Genomic DNA, 15,880 nt, shown 5'->3' on the forward strand with positions numbered 1-15,880 from the left:
TATTATTACTACTATTTTTACTACATTCATAATCATTTCTATTGTCCTACATCTCTATTTGCTCATGTTGCTTTTCTATTTTTGTATACATGTTCTTCTAGTTTGCAAATAGATGCAAATTTAGAGCAGTGTTGATGCACTTCATAATTAATCTTTGCAAAATGTATGTAAGTTTAATATTTAGGGTTATTAGCTCTGTTTGAGTCTGTACCAACTATGAAAATATATTAATGTAAATTCTTCTCAATGCCCCTGGAAAAAATGCCCCCCTTAAGTCTGAACCACAAGTTGCTCCTAATAGTGTGTGAGCACTTTGCATGGCTGCTGTTGCGGTTGGTGTGTGTGTGTGTGTGTGTGTGTGTGTGTGTGTGTGTGTGTGTGTGTGTGTGTGTGTGTGTGTGTGTGTGTGTGTGTGTGTGTGTGTGTGTGTGTGTGTGTGTGTGTGTGTGTGTGTGTGTGTGTGTGTGTGTGTGTGTGTGTGTGTGTGTGTGTGTTTGAATGAGTGAATATGACTGATGGTGTGAAGCATAATGAGACTGCTCAAGCAGCAACGTGCACTATATAACCTTTCATTTATCATTTACAAAGTGAACCAGGTATCTGCCAAGTCTATAAGAAAAACCAGCTCTGTACATGTGAATTAGTGGTTTCTTGTGACCGTTTTCAAATAGTCATAGACCTTTTTGTTTTTGAACCTTGTGTTATATGCAAATGGCGAAAGTTTACATTTCTGTGTCAAAAAGTTTAAAGTTCTCTATTCTGGTTGAGTTGATTCGTGTCGTACTTGTGCTGTTGAGCTGTGCTCATTCTGGCTTGTGTCTCGTTCTGGTATTGCAGGCGATGAAGGCAGTGGCTCAGGCAGTGGCAGCGGCTGCACGGAGGTCTGCCCCACATACATGGACAGTGGTGCCACAGAGACCCCGGTAGTGAAAGCCGACCGGAGCGGGCCTGTGGATGACTCGGCCCCGCTCCGTGCACCGTCTGTAGCCCTGCCAACCATGCTGGCCCTCTCTGCCCTGGCACTTCACCGACAATGGAGATAATGCTAGAGGAAGAGGGCTAAACATGGACAGCAGGGGGGGTTTTTTGTTGTTGTTTTTTTTTTTTTTTCCTCGCAGTTTTTGTATTTTGGCAGATTGGAGTTACAGTCAAGCAGACAGCGTCCACGCTGCTGGCCTTGTGGCTGGAGGAGCCTGCTCCCAAAAAGAGAGCAGTCATACATCATGATTTCCCACTTTCCCAAAGATCGTGCAGTGCCATCCTCTGACTTGATTTTTTTTAAAGCGTCACTTCTCCACCTAACACTAATGCTGGCCCAACAAACTCTGCTTCAGAGATTTAAAAAAATATATATATATTTCTTGCACATATGGCAGGTATCATTGTAGGTCTCCATGTGGAAAATATCACACGCACTTTGATTGTTTTGATTTTTGAAATGCAAAAATGTTTGTGTTGGAAAATGTTGCGAATGTGGCAATTTTGATGCTCCTGAATAAGGCATAGAAATTTTAGAAAGCAAGTTCTATTTTATTTTTAAAACGATGCATAATCATCTAAATGAGAGTAGTGGGGGTTTTTCGCCTTTCTTTGGTTTTGATTGACTGCTCACTCCACTTTCATTAACTCGTGTGCCATGTATTGATTTATGACCAGAAGCTATGAAATATTCATAAAAATAATCAGATGGGATATTGTTTGATTTCCGAGCAAATGCCACTTCCAAATTGTTTTCTTCTATGTTTGCCAACATTTTCAGTCATGCAGTTTAGTGGGATTTGAAGTGCACTACATCATGGCTTGGTCATGGAATCTGCACAGTTTATAGCAAAGATTAAGATTTACTTTTATATACAAGTTTACCTTGCAACAGTTTTAATTTCAGTATGGTTTTTTTTGTTTGTTTTTTTTCATAACATGCAGATTCTCTGACTTGGCTTCAGGAGTGGACTGCCTCAACAGAATTATAATAGTGCAGTCGTTCACAAAGAATGAAAGTCATATCTATGTACAGGTGCATCTCAAAGATTTGGAATAACCTCCCGTCCCCATAAACTGACTTAAACAGTGAAACGTTTATGTGTTTTCAGATGTATCATTGAGAATAAACTGAGATATTTAAAGCTTCTTTAAATTTGTTTTTTATGACCTTGGCTTATTGTTTATAACAAATCAAAATAATTTGTATATGTGGCAAATACTAGAAGATTTCATAATAGCAGATGTTTCATCTATTTTGAACCACAGACTATAATAATCGCAACTGAAATTTATAGAAAAATTAAACGTGAGCGTACAAAAATAACTTCTTAAGGATATTCTAATTTCTTTGGCATGCATCTGTACAGTTATTCTGTCAGAGTAGTCCTGGTGCCAGTGTTATAGGTGCACATCTTGATTTTAAATCAAAGTTCCCCTGTCAGAGAAGGTTGAATACACATCTTATATAGAATATCTGATTTATAACGAGCTTTCTTTTATCTGAAGTGGTTACAAATGGTGTTTCCACTCAACCACTCTGCAGAATCAGCGCAAAGTAAGACAGTAAGTGAACATAGGCTCAGACGGATAAATATTGCAGTGGTTTACAGATTTATTCTTCTGATATTATAAGTACAGGTCATGCAGATTAGTTTGGAGTCGCATCCCACGTGTGATCTTTAAAGAGGCATGCACAGTTTAAAAAGTGAAGCACATCCATTTAATACCGAATTAATATCACTGAAAGAAGTCTTGTGCTGCTGTGATCTCTGTATTAATACATAGAAATTGGATCCTATATTGTTTTCTAATGTATGCAAATATTTACAAAATGTATTTTGGATGTTTCATAAATCCTGGAATTGCTTAAATAGGAGCTGTGTTTGTTACTTTTGCATGTGACTGAATCACCAAAGCCTGTCCTCTGGGATAACTTTCATTCATTGCTGAATCCAAATTAATATAATGAAGCTGAAATTATATTTAAAATGAATTATCATACCACAATTGTAGGAAGTGGAGGAATTAACAGGGACGAGGAGTAGCAAACACCACACAGTGGTTACTAAAAATGCAAAGAAAGGGTCCCTAAATTTATCTGGAAAGCTTGAATGGTTATGTCTGCAGCACAGACAGGCTTGAAGCCGACCACAGTCACCTGTGAAATGAGAATCTGTGGAGACCGGACAGGGCTGAATGCTCCAGTGAAGCTCCTCAGTAGAGCGTACTTATAGAGAATGTGAGAGGCCTGGCAGTGCTGAGGGGGGCGGACAAAACCAGCCTGTATGTACATCCACTGTTCTGAGAGCCCGTCAGGTTCATAACCACCAGGCCAGCTAAGCTTACATGTCCGCAGAATTAGTCTTTATTATCACTCCGCACTCAATCAAATAAATATTTGTTCAACTTTTTTTCTTTTTTTTTTTTTTATTGCATTTAAGTGTGCATTTGCAGCCACACGACAACGACACAAATACAGAGAAATTTTGTCCAACATCTCATTTAAAAGCATTCTTTATTACGACTTTTGATCTCATAGGATGCCCTTTTTATGTGTTCTATCATTGAACTTTTAAATATTTTTGCAATAAAAGAATAAAAAATGGGTGTGTGGTCAGACGAGTTATCAGAGAACTAGAGTGTGCAGAAAAAGCTATACGTGAGCATTTTTTTTACAAGTACTGCATCACTATATGAATTTCAGTCCATATGAAGGAAAAGTATTGAATCTAGTTTCAAACTGGAGGATGAAGAACGAGTTGAGCAAATATGCCTTACTGTTTTTCGGTGCAATTAAGACGATTGCATTTGTGTTTTGTTACTGTTCTTGAGAATAAATTGTTATTAAAAACATTCCAATAGATTTGTACTTGTTGTAACTTTGTAAAAGATCCATAATAATCACAGCAACAGAAGAAAAAAAAGGGGGCTACTTCTTGTGGGTTTTCTTAAAGAATAACAAAGGTTAAAGTATATTCATATAAACTAGGTCGAATGGGGTAAATATCATTTTCAATGAATGGTACATGATTGTTATTACATGAAATTCTATTTAATATGTCAGAAGCACAAATGTAATTCAATTACAGGATTTTTTGTTTTTGTTTTCACTTGGTTCACAGTTGTATGTTGTATTCTGGCTCCTCGATCTCTCTGACTCTTTGGGTGTGTACCACCACTGCCGTGTGTCGCAGTACAACAGGTGAATTCTAGGCCTCCTCTGTGTACTTTCTGTTGGTGAAATCCGCTTTTATCAAAGGTTCAAAGCCTCTGTTCCTCTGCTGACGCAGGTAGAGCACAAAGATAAGGAGAAGCACCAAGAGACCCATGAAGACTCCCCCCAGAGTGGAACCCATCACGAATACAGAGGGTCCCCCATCCGCTTCTGTCAAGAAGGAGAACAGAAGATATTCTCTAAAAAACTTTGTACTGCTGGGGGAAAAAAACATTTTAATTTGTGGTTATATTACAATTTGTGTTTCCATGTGAATGGGAGTTTTTCAAAGTTTTGGTGAAGCTGTGAGCCAATGTCTTGGCTCACAGTCCAATGACTAAAAAAACTCTTTCAGGGCAATTTCACACAACATACATTACACTAACTCCACTCTCACGTGTTTATGCTCAATATTAACTTTTTATAATGGACAAATGCTTGAAAATTGGAAACTTTGTAAAATATACAATCTTTTCTGGTTGTTTGTTGCACTATTATATTATAACTTCACCGAAAGTTCACATATTTTATGTGTTATAGCAGGAAAAACAACGCTTTTACACAGAAAATATTTCTTCAAAAAGATGTTTTTTTTGCCCACTTGTGATACCCTACTGAGTGCTGGTCTCCCACAATTTGTCATTGGCAAGAAAGAAGCTTAAATAGGACATTTCAGACTGGGTTTATATTTATAAACATGCTTGTTGTATTACACTCGACAGAAATGTCAAAGGCATCTATTTCCATAGTTCTCGCAATTTCCAGATATGCTCCAAAAGCTACAAATAAATTAATATTCAGCCCCACTTTAATTGACTCAGTTTTAAGATTACAGGAAGAAATGCAAAAGATACTAATTATGGTCATTTTCCCAATTAAAGGCTCGTATGATGTATCACAAGCAGTATTAGTCTACTACAATTACCACTTCCTGTTTTGTTTGATGGCTACATATATTTAGAACTCCATCGATAATTAATTTAAGTTAAATATCATTTAAATTAATTAATACATTGAGTATTTTTATAGATTTTTTTTGTTTGGGTAGTAACAACTTTACTAGCAATAGTACTAGTACTTGAGTATAAATATTTTTCATACTTTTGTCATCTCTCTACATAATTTGTACACGCAAAAGTCTAATCCATCTCTCTGTAGGGCCGTGTAAATTGTATTTCTCCATAATCCCTTTCAAAATTTGCTCACCATCCAGGGAAATTGCATAGGAATACCCCAACTGCTCAGCCGTGACATAAATCTCCTCATTGGTGATGGGAGGGAAAAAGGGCACCATGTTGTAGTCCCTGTTGTGACCAATGGGGGCCATGTCGTCCGGGAAGGTGGAGTTGGTCGGAACAAACCTCCTCATCCACTCGTCAAAAATGGCATCGGTGAAAGCATGCAGCACCTGAGAGGTAGGGACAACAGAGACACTCTTTACTGTTTAAACTGGGCTTGTTTTTGGAGGTGATGGAGAAATTGTGATCACAGAAGATTCTGACCACAAAGATTGGATCGTTGGCTGCGGAGTGAGACAGAGAGCTGGTTCCATTGAGCATAGAGTGGACGAGGTTGTGGAGGTTATCCACTGTCCCATCGAGTTCCCCATCAGGTCTGTCATATCCTTCCAGAGCATTCCTGTATTTACAAAAGATATTTTAAACTCTGGATTTACAAAGTATTTGTATCGCAGGAGAGAGGAAATGTAAACACGAGCCTCATGCACCAGTTTAAGTTGATAATTATAGAGCAATACCTAAAGCTAAAGGACGAGTTGGTGAAATAAGGAGGGCTGTCAAATTCTCTGATTCCAAGACAGCTCCTGACATCACCCATGGTAGGGAGGGACATGTTTTCTCTTTCCATGATTCCTCTCTGAATGAACCCCTCCCCAGTGCCGTTGCAGAGAGTCACCAGACGATTGTAGTCATCCAGGCTGGATGGAAAAGAGGAGTTAGAGGTGAACAAAACGTCTCGCACTTGTTTCCTGAAGTGTTTTTCCTTACAACAACATATCGTGCTGACCTGTTGCAGACCACACCCCATCTGGAGAATCTGGATTGGCCACTGATGAGAGAGGGGTTATCTGGGTTCCTGCCGCCCAGCATCGAGTCAGTGCACACATCACACTCACTCTGCCCCGTGGCAAAGTTCCAGTAAGGGATGGCAAAGTTCTCATTGCCAGTCAGTCTCTGCAGGGAGAAGATCAATTGTATTGACATTAGAAAACATTTCTGTCTGGTCAGCACCATGTATTCTTGGAAGCTGACACATCTTGATAGTTTGTTCCCAGTCTAAGATATTTACCTTCCCTCCACTCTTCCTTCCCTAGCTTCTCTCTCTCCATCAGCTTACCCTTATTCTCTTTTTCTTATCAGTGCTGATCATAGGAGAATCTGTGCACGTAGTAATCTATTCAACAATCCTTCTTCTGCAAACATTTTTTTTTAATCTACTGTCATGATTGGCAGCAGCCTTTTTGATACGTCACGCTACATTACACTTTATTTTCCCAACAGGGGAATTCTTCTGAGCAGGATAAGCTGACACACATATAAGACACAAAGAACAACAGGTCTATTGCAAATCAACAGGCTGCAGTGAGGTTGTATACAACAACAAAAAATGAAGCGCCTCCAAGAATTTACTCATAAAGTAAAAATCAGAACAAATTCATTTCAAACAGTTTATATGTCAACGGGGTTTTTGGGTAAAGCGGAACTATCCTTCAAAACCTCAACATACTGACAGGGAGAACAATGCAAGACGAGCACAGAAAGACACTTTTATTTTAACCTAATTATTCTTGCAGTGATCTTTTCTTGAATTGAAAAGCCAACCACAACAATCCATGTATTAAAATCAAAATAATAGCTTCTAAAAACTTTTCTCTGTCTTTAAAAAAAAAAGAAAAAGAAAATGTTAGTGTCTTATTTTGGTATTGCAAATCACACCATAGGAATGGTACGAATTCCTCCATCAAACTGAAAAAATTTACTCTGTAACCCCACTTCACACACAGACACACCCAGGACTCCGGAGTACAAGAGAAAACATTTAGCCCTTGATAGCATTACTTCAGAAACACTCCCATACCTGGAGTTCTCTTTCAAAGCTCATGAGATGATACCTGTGCCAGGTAATGAAAGCTGGACCTTTGTGTGAGAAATCAATGGCTCTGAATGGACGACCTGGACCTGCAAGTAGATTTCATGATCAACTCCTCCTCATATATCAAAGCAGAAATCAGCACCATAAATGATACAACTATATATATTATAACTTTTTAGCTAAAATGTGAAACACAAGTTGAATACATCCTTATAATGATAGATTATATTAGATTAAGGCACATTTGAAAAATACAGATAACTTTAATCCAGAAAACATTTTGGACTCAGAGTAATGCAGAGTAATGGGTATAATTTGTTATTGTGGATATTGTTTTCTCTTCTCGTGTCAAATTGTGCCAGAAACACACTACCCCAAATCTCACCAATAACCAGTGCATAAAATGACATGTTCTTCCTTGCTCCACGCCACTGAAAACAAAACTAACTGTCCACCGGTGTGAGATTTATGTTTTGGGTTTTTTCAATGCAGGTTAACACATCTTAGCAACTATATGTGCTGTTTTTTTCTTATGGCGGTGCATTGCTATAGATTTTTAACTGTAAACCCTTTCTGCATTTGTTGTATTTTAGGCAGCATCTACACAAGTGAATGAATTAATATAAGCTTGTCAAATTCCAGGGGCTCACTAATTTAAACTTCTTTTTTCTTTTTGTCTTACTTGTAAAAGCTATTTAGGGCTGATGTTGAATGTATCTAAAGTATTACTATCACTATCATCAACAATGATTTCTATCAAACTGACTAAATGCTACTGACTAAACAGGTGAGTTTGTTTCATATCAGGGAATGGCAACCGTGTTCATTTACCTAGAAGAGTGTCTCTCACTGAGTAGTAATGCTGCCAAACAAAGAAGTCGTAGATGGAGATGTTGGCGATCTGTGGCTCAGTCCCATTCGGTCCCAGCAGTCCCAGCCAGTGATGAGTGCCAATGACAAAGTCTGGCTGAACGGTGGTCTTCGCCAATTCCAGAGCATCCAGGAACTCTTGGAGCTCTTCAGGGGTCAAGGAGTGAATATTTTTCCGCACCACGGGAGCTTTCCTCTGGTCACAGTTTGCTCCCGTCCAACCAAACTTACATTGGCCACAATTATATCCTGCAAAGTTACCTGTAACACAAAGATTCAAACATTCAATAATGGGGGGGGGGGTCATGTTGATGATGGCTCGGGTACGGCAGTTAGCATTATCTTTTTGAATCTACCCCTCCTTCCACAGTTTACTGAAGCTGCATCTTATAAAGCTGTGTAAGACTCACCGATACATCTGCATGTCTGATTGAAGAATTTGGTTGGCCATCTCTCTCGGTCGTCAACATTTCTCAACCTGTACGGTCCGCCCCAGGGTTTGGTGTCAACTCGGACAGCAGAGCAATTTCCTCTCCCAGACAGAGAGCCACACACGTTGGCAGGGTCTGAGCCCAGAGCAGGGCAGCACTGCTTGGACTGGATCCCCTCCACTGTGCAGCATGTTCGCGGAAACTGAGACTCCACCGGCTGCGGAATGGACAGCAGTAGACAAAAAAGCCCCAGACCCAGTGCGATCATCATATTTCACCTGTTTCCTCTCCTCCAGCCAATGGTGACGAATCAGTTTGTAGATCAACACTCGGCTGTATCACGGCCAGTTAGTTCCTCCAAAAGAGTGTGAAATCTCACTCTGCTGTGGTCTCCGCTTGTGTATCTTCAATTTAGATTCGGTGATAGTTTTGACATCGGTAGAAACAACAAGTTAAAGCCAAATCGCGTTGTGTTCCAGTTGGTTACATGCACATTAGGGAAAGGCTCTATTTTCTGTTCCTGCTTTTGTAGAGAGGGATTAAGCCCTAGGTCTTGTGATGATCACCTGACTGCTGAGCTGGGAGTTATATTGAAAGTTGCATGAAAATCTTGAAGCTGCCTGAGGGAACGCTCATGTTTTGTATGGCCCCTTTGTCTGAAAGAAAATATGTTTAACAATCAATTCAGTTTAGCCATCGTCATCTGACCAAATATTCTCTGAATGTCAATGCTCTCACTTTTGATAAAGTGATATTACGGAGACGGACTAATCACTTGAATCTTTCTAGAGGGTTTTCGTACTCTGTGAAACTTTTAGTGTCGGCTCACTTTCTGGGTTACCAGCTTTACACCTCAAGTCTGAGCATACATCTGTGGTGTGTTGAAGGTTGTGAAAAGAATGGCTATAGAACTCGCTGACTTGATACAGAATGAAAATTATCCCCCCAAAAAATGATCATGCTTATTGTTTTGTTTGACTATAGCTGTTGTTCCTGCATTCACATACATCACTATAATGATGCACTCAACAGGAATACCCAGTAGTCCTCTCCACTGCTTCTATATGAGCTACTGAAAAAAATAAAGGGTGCACATAATCATCACAGAATAAGTCTATCAGACTCCTGGGGTATCGGTCTGTTCAGTTAGGAGGCAATGCTTATGGGAAATCAAGTCCACGTGCTGTTGTGAAACTGGACAGAACTGAATTGGTAGAAATGAGAAGCACTTAGCCAGACAACCTCTATTTAAGAACAGTTATGCAGGTGGTAGTCACAGGTTACTTTCCACTCTATGTATTTTCTGATCTATTCTTGGCTAGTCAATACTTTTTTCCAGTGGCCTCACCATTAACGGTATCATAAAGCCATATCTGAAGCCCACACAAGTTGCTCAGGTGGCACGCCAACCATACATGTAGTGGCCAGAAGGTTTGCTGTGTGTTCTAGCACAGTGTCAAGAGCATGGATGAGATACCAGGAAACAGGCCAGTGCACCAGGAGACATGAAGGGGGTGGGCGTAGGCGAGCAACAACCCAGCAACAAGACAGTTATCGGCTTCTTTGTACAAGCAGGAAGAGTAGAGCAGCACCGCCAGAGCGCTCCTAAATGACTTCTTGTAGACCCCTGCAGTGCGTGTTTCTGCCCAGACCGTCAGAAACAGACTCCATGAAGGTAGCATGAGCGATCGGCTTCTACATGCGGAGCCTGTGCTGACACCCCGGCAAGATGCAGATCAACTGGCATTTGCAACAGAATGCCAAACCTGCCAAAATTGCCACTAGTCATGTTCTCTTCACAGATGAGTCCGAAGACGCTGTGGAGAACATTCTGATAGCTGCCACATTCTCCAGATTGACTCAATTTGTGATGAGAGGTATATCTTACGAGGGCCACACAGACCTTTTCGCGCCAACCAGAGGTACTCTAACCACAGTTAGAGCCTCAGAAAAGATCCTTTATAGATCATTAATAGATCTCTCATATACCCACAAGTTTTTGATTATTTGTGTGTAAATGATGGTATTCTATCAGGTTTCATTTGAATCCTTTTCCATTATTTGGTGGTTATTAAGACCTCAGACACAAAACTGGTGGACTCAAATGCACAACTCAGAAACCGTAGCAGTTTATCTAAAAGTCTTTACTTTGTTCAATGATCAAGAAATACAAATAAAGGTATTCTCAAGGACGATCAAAATTACAAATAGCAAAAAAGTGCTCAAAGGATTAAAAAAATATAAGCTTGAAAAACATGAAAACCTGGTACGTGACGACACAGACTTGAACAGAACAAGGTAAACTGGCAAACGGAGACTATTTATACATGAGGTAGGTAAGAACAGATTAAACCAATCAGGGGCGGAGTTGACAATCACAGAGGGGAGGAAGTCAGGGTCTGAAATGACAGGGAAAAGGTAAGCACAGGGAGGCGCATGAAACAAAAGATTTAACATGAACTTCAATGCCATGAATGACCAAACATTAACACACTTGACAAGACATGTGAGTGACTGATGAATGAATTAGCACTGTCAGTGACAAAACTTCCTCAACAGAGATAATTAATGACTATATTGCTTGTTGGTACAGAAAGGCCCTGTCAAAATTAACAAGGCGTCATCGCCTAACCTCCGATTAATAGATTATGATTCAATTGATAGAGGATCTGAATCGACAACAGGAAAAAATTAAGAGTCACATTTGCTTCTTGCCAATAGGAGCAGAAAATAGTGGAAAATTCCAAGATTTTGGTAAATGTGCCTTTTATGACTAAAATCTTATTTTCTGTTAGATAATCTGTAAAACTGTTACAGCTGCATTACAGTGCAATCAAATAAAGAGACAAAGACTTCATAATCTGAGGACAACAGAGAGCTCAAAGATCGGGTTCTTTGAAAGAGTTTCTATGAAACAAAAACCACAAAAAAACCAAACAAACCCTAAAGGCAGAAGTAACTTGTTCATTCATGAACGGATGTAAAATGGATAAATTTTTCTTAGAAAACCTATGATGGAAAAGTTGAGGTTATACAACTTCAGTTCATGTGATTTGGTATCGTAATCTGATGGTATCACAGTTAAGTGAGCGGCATTTGCACAAACTCTACCTTTGCGTTACCTGGGCATTAATATCACACACACACACACACACACACACACACACACACACACACACACACACACACACACACACACACACACACACACACACACACACACACACGATACATTTTGTAGATTAAACACATAGTTAAAATTTCCATGACCTCCACTTTTGTCTCGTACTTTTTTTCATTCACTTAGACCACAGGGGCTACAAAGCATTGATACATATGTCACTTTCATGAGGTTATACTTGTGACTCAACACAAAACACTCCTTTTCTTTGTGGGGTTTCGTAAGATGTTCTATATTGAAATGGAAAGTCTCACTACCCTTGAGCAGTAAACATAAAACAGCCAACCCGATATTAACCACAACAGCCTTTCTATGGTGGGTGAAGTCGTCTCTCAATTATGTTTCATCATGAGTTAAACCTCTGATCCTTAGTGTTGTCTGCCATCCTCCTGACGCATTCCAGCAGGCTGCCATGTGACTGCACCACTTTAACTCTACATTCTATTGTAGGTTAAGAGGAGTCTGTCATTCTCAAACACATAGCTACAATACTGTTTCACGACTTTCAAACGTTTAATAAAATAAAGGAGTTAAGTTTGCTGCTCATGTGAAACACAAGTGTTACCTTTCATAGGAGTGTTAATAAAAACAAAAAAGAGTGTTACCTGACTTGATAATAAAGACACAATGGCAGTGTGATTGCAAAGTGTGAAAATGCCTTATGTGTGGCTGGAAATGTATTTATACTTAATTAATGTAGTCTCGATGTGTCGAAATCTACATTTACCACAAAACCAATATAACTATCAGAAATAAAATAAAACTCAAATTAATTTTCAGAATAATCTTATTTGATTTTCCTTTTTGTGAAACAATCAGATTTCAGACAAATGTCAACTACATTTAAAAGAGGCAATGTACCAGATAAACCCAAGCACACATGAATCTGGCTCCATGAGAAAATTCATGTGTGACCACTGAGTCCTTTACACAACTGGCCCTGTCTGGTTCACTGCACGCAACAGGATTAGTGAGCAGGATTCCAGGAAGTCAAATGGAATTTCTCTGTTGAAGTTATGTCACATTAATGTCAGTAAATAAGTGCATGTGCGTGGATTGAGAATCCAAATAATATACCTGTGCTGTGGTTGCTGTTCATCACAGCCAAGGCATGACACCTGAACAAAATGGGATGTTGTCCCTATAAAAAGCAAAATATATCACACAGCAATCTGAAAATGTTGATTATAATCTAAGATTAGTGAAAATAACATTTACTACTCTAGCACAACATTTAGCAAAGTAATTTATGTAAATTAAAAAGAAAATGAGGTAAATTGGCGGATACATTTTTTCACTGCAGACTCAACTGAAATGGTGCTTAGAGGATAATTAAATTGTTGTAAACAGTACACCCCGTATGAAATCACAGTGAAATATGCAACCACGTTTTTTGTATTGCACACCAATTATGTGATTATCCTTGGAATCACAGTGTTATCAGTCCTTGGTGTTGATGGAGATAAAGGGTGAAAGTTGTTGGCTGAAGGTTTGTAGTACTGGACATGTGGAAAAAAAACCCAATCCTGGTTCAGATGAGATCTGGAGGTGAACATGACGGAGGCGGGAATGTGTTTGCTTCAATGAGACACAGACATCCCACCTGCCAGACACAGGAAGAAAGAACTCTTTTTAAATCTGATAACAGAACAGAAATATAATTTACTTGCAAAGGTTCTGGCTCATAATGCTCTAATTCATCTAAATGAGGAGACACCCTCACTCATTTGATTGGGTTTAAAGTCAAAAACAATGTGAGAATGAATACATTTTTATCTTCAATGGTAGTTTTACCTAATCCAAATAGTAAGTGCATGGCAGAATGGGACATTACTGTATTACTGTTGTGGGGAAATGTAGTTACAATATAAGAAAGTTTTCTCTCTATGAACAAAAACAAGAATCAGGGAAATCTTAATATTGTCCACACAAGATATGTTGGCAGTTCGACAAGGGGTTAGATTATTTCAGGGAAAGTTGAATGCTGGGTTTCCAAATGTTTGTCATATTAAAGAATGTAAATTGTTGAGATTCATGTGCATACTTATTGTTCAGCTTTTAATTCATAATACAAGTCTTTAGGTATAGTCTTCTATTGTTGTTAAACTAATTGTATTTGAACAATATGTTAAGTTTTTTTTAATTGTATCTCCATTCAACTTACAACAAATTAAGTAATTTAATTCTTCATAATTTCAGCCTGCAATTATTCACTTTGATGAAGTTATCTTGGTGAAAATCCATGGGAAAAGTCCTCATGAGATGGGTCCCCAATCCTGCCCAGCACTTTGAAATCACCAGATTAAGTTCAAATGAAGGGTTACATAAGTAGTAGACAAGGCAACAGTTAAGAAACTAGTGCTGATCAATGTACTATCTAAGAATCACATGAAAGCCCAAAAATATGACACTCTTGCTTTGTACAAAAACCTGTTGTGTTAGGAAAAGAGAGGTACAAAAGTTGATTCTCTCAAATATTTTCTATGAAATAACATTGGAACACAGACCATTCACAGTCCTTTTGAGTTCCTATGTATTTCATGAAGAGTTTCATTGCTGTTCCCAAGTCACAGCAAGTGTGAGAGTGAATGTCTAGGGCATTTATACAGCTTTCAAATTACAGAGGAAAGAGGTGGAAGAAGTAATTCCTGAAGACAATCACCATCGTAGTTTTAATATAGTGAAAGTATATGTCTTTATATATGTCTGTCTGTTTTGTGTCAAATATACTTAATGATCCTTCCAAATGTGTCAAATGTACTTTGAAGTCCAATCCGTGCACCCTGTAGCATGTTGCATCGTACTGACCAATACATATAAGTCACCTCATCAGGACCTCTCTCACTTACCCTGTTTTGAATTGTTGTGTTTTGAGGCCTCAGTAGCACACTTTATCTCACTTTATTTCACTTTATGTCATTATTAACAGTGGTTATGTGGAACAAAGCTAGAAGCGCATGCTAACCTGGCTAGCAGCTGATCGGCATGGTGCATGCACAGCCCCGGTCTGCTGATTTAAATTAATTTGATCTCAACTTTCTAATCGCAAACTTACTAAAATGAGGCTGCCAGTTTTAACCACCTACCAGGTTTAAAGTAAATTACACCATGACACACAAATCCAAAACATTGCCAACTATATAAAGACTTCAGCCAACCATGTTTTAAAAGATATGTTATTCACAACACGGATTTATAAAGTAAGCAGACACTCTTGCTCAAAACTGGTTTTGAAATATATTGCACCGGAAGTGGGGAAAAACAGGGACTATAGTATGTAAAAAAACAAAACTAAAAGACCACATATAAACAGTACTAGACGGAAGCTACAACTAATCACTATGGTCTATATTAACATTAGCAGTATCTTCAGACCACAACCAAATGTAGACTGAGGCTAGAAGATATTTTCCTTTTATTCAGTACAGATTGTATTAATGAAGAAGAAGAAGAAGAAGAAGAAGAAGAAGAAGAAGAAGAAGAAGAAGAAGAAGAAGAAGAAGAAGAAGAAGAAGAAGAAGAAGAAGAAGAAGAAGAAGAAGAAGAAGAAGAAGAAGAAGAAGAAGAAGAAGAAGAAGAAGAAGAAGAAGAAAAAGAAGGCTTGATCCTGTTAGAGTCACGGAAAAAAACCTGCTTCCATCTACCACTGCTGATTTTCAATGACAAGCCTTTGTCAGTGACAGTGATTATAGTGTGGTGTGCCAACTGTGGCAATGGTGCCTGAGGTTACCCCTGTTCTGCGGAGCTTATAATTGTAGTTTCTTTTTCACCAAACATTATTAATATAATAACGTATCATAAGCTCATTTTCCTAATTGATGAAAGATCAGTCCACCACAAATATCTGTGCAATCATCCTTTACTCCAAAGTTTGCACGAAACGTCTTTACTCACCTATGCTACAAACTCCCAACCCAACAAATGGAATAATTCAATTTTTTCGTCATCGATGTTAATTGAATTCTAGATTGTTAGTTAACCACTCAATAATCAGAAGTCTGTGATTAAATAAAAATTGAACTCCGACAGAATAAATAGAAGTCTACTAGGTACCCATACAAAAAAAGAAAAAGAAAAGAAGTTTGATGAAGA

General features: G+C 38.6%; 2 protein-coding genes across 2 annotated transcripts in view; one reads left to right on the forward strand and one right to left on the reverse strand.

Annotated features, from left to right (window-relative positions):
• Nucleotides 1-2,587, forward strand: part of LOC308119304 (glypican-6-like) — an 87,183-nt gene extending 84,596 nt beyond the window's left edge. The window contains exon 9 of the mRNA XM_080479236.1: nt 838-2,587. Within this exon, the coding sequence (XP_080335362.1) occupies nt 838-1,043 (206 nt within the window). The 3' untranslated portion in view covers nt 1,044-2,587. The remainder of the gene's footprint in view (nt 1-837) is intronic.
• dct (dopachrome tautomerase) lies at nt 2,577-9,155 on the reverse strand. Its single transcript, XM_080479237.1, has 8 exons — nt 8,587-9,155; nt 8,138-8,437; nt 7,292-7,392; nt 6,221-6,387; nt 5,952-6,131; nt 5,698-5,833; nt 5,402-5,603; nt 2,577-4,366 (listed from the first exon to the last, which is right to left on the reverse strand). Exons 1-8 carry the CDS (start codon nt 8,876-8,878, stop codon nt 4,191-4,193), a joined length of 1,554 nt encoding a protein of 517 aa, XP_080335363.1. The 5' UTR covers nt 8,879-9,155; the 3' UTR covers nt 2,577-4,190.
• Between the last annotated feature and the right edge of the window lie 6,725 nt (nt 9,156-15,880).

Source organism: Lipophrys pholis (assembly GCF_963383615.2).
Source record: "Lipophrys pholis genome assembly, chromosome: 13".
NCBI lineage: Eukaryota > Metazoa > Chordata > Actinopteri > Blenniiformes > Blenniidae > Lipophrys > Lipophrys pholis.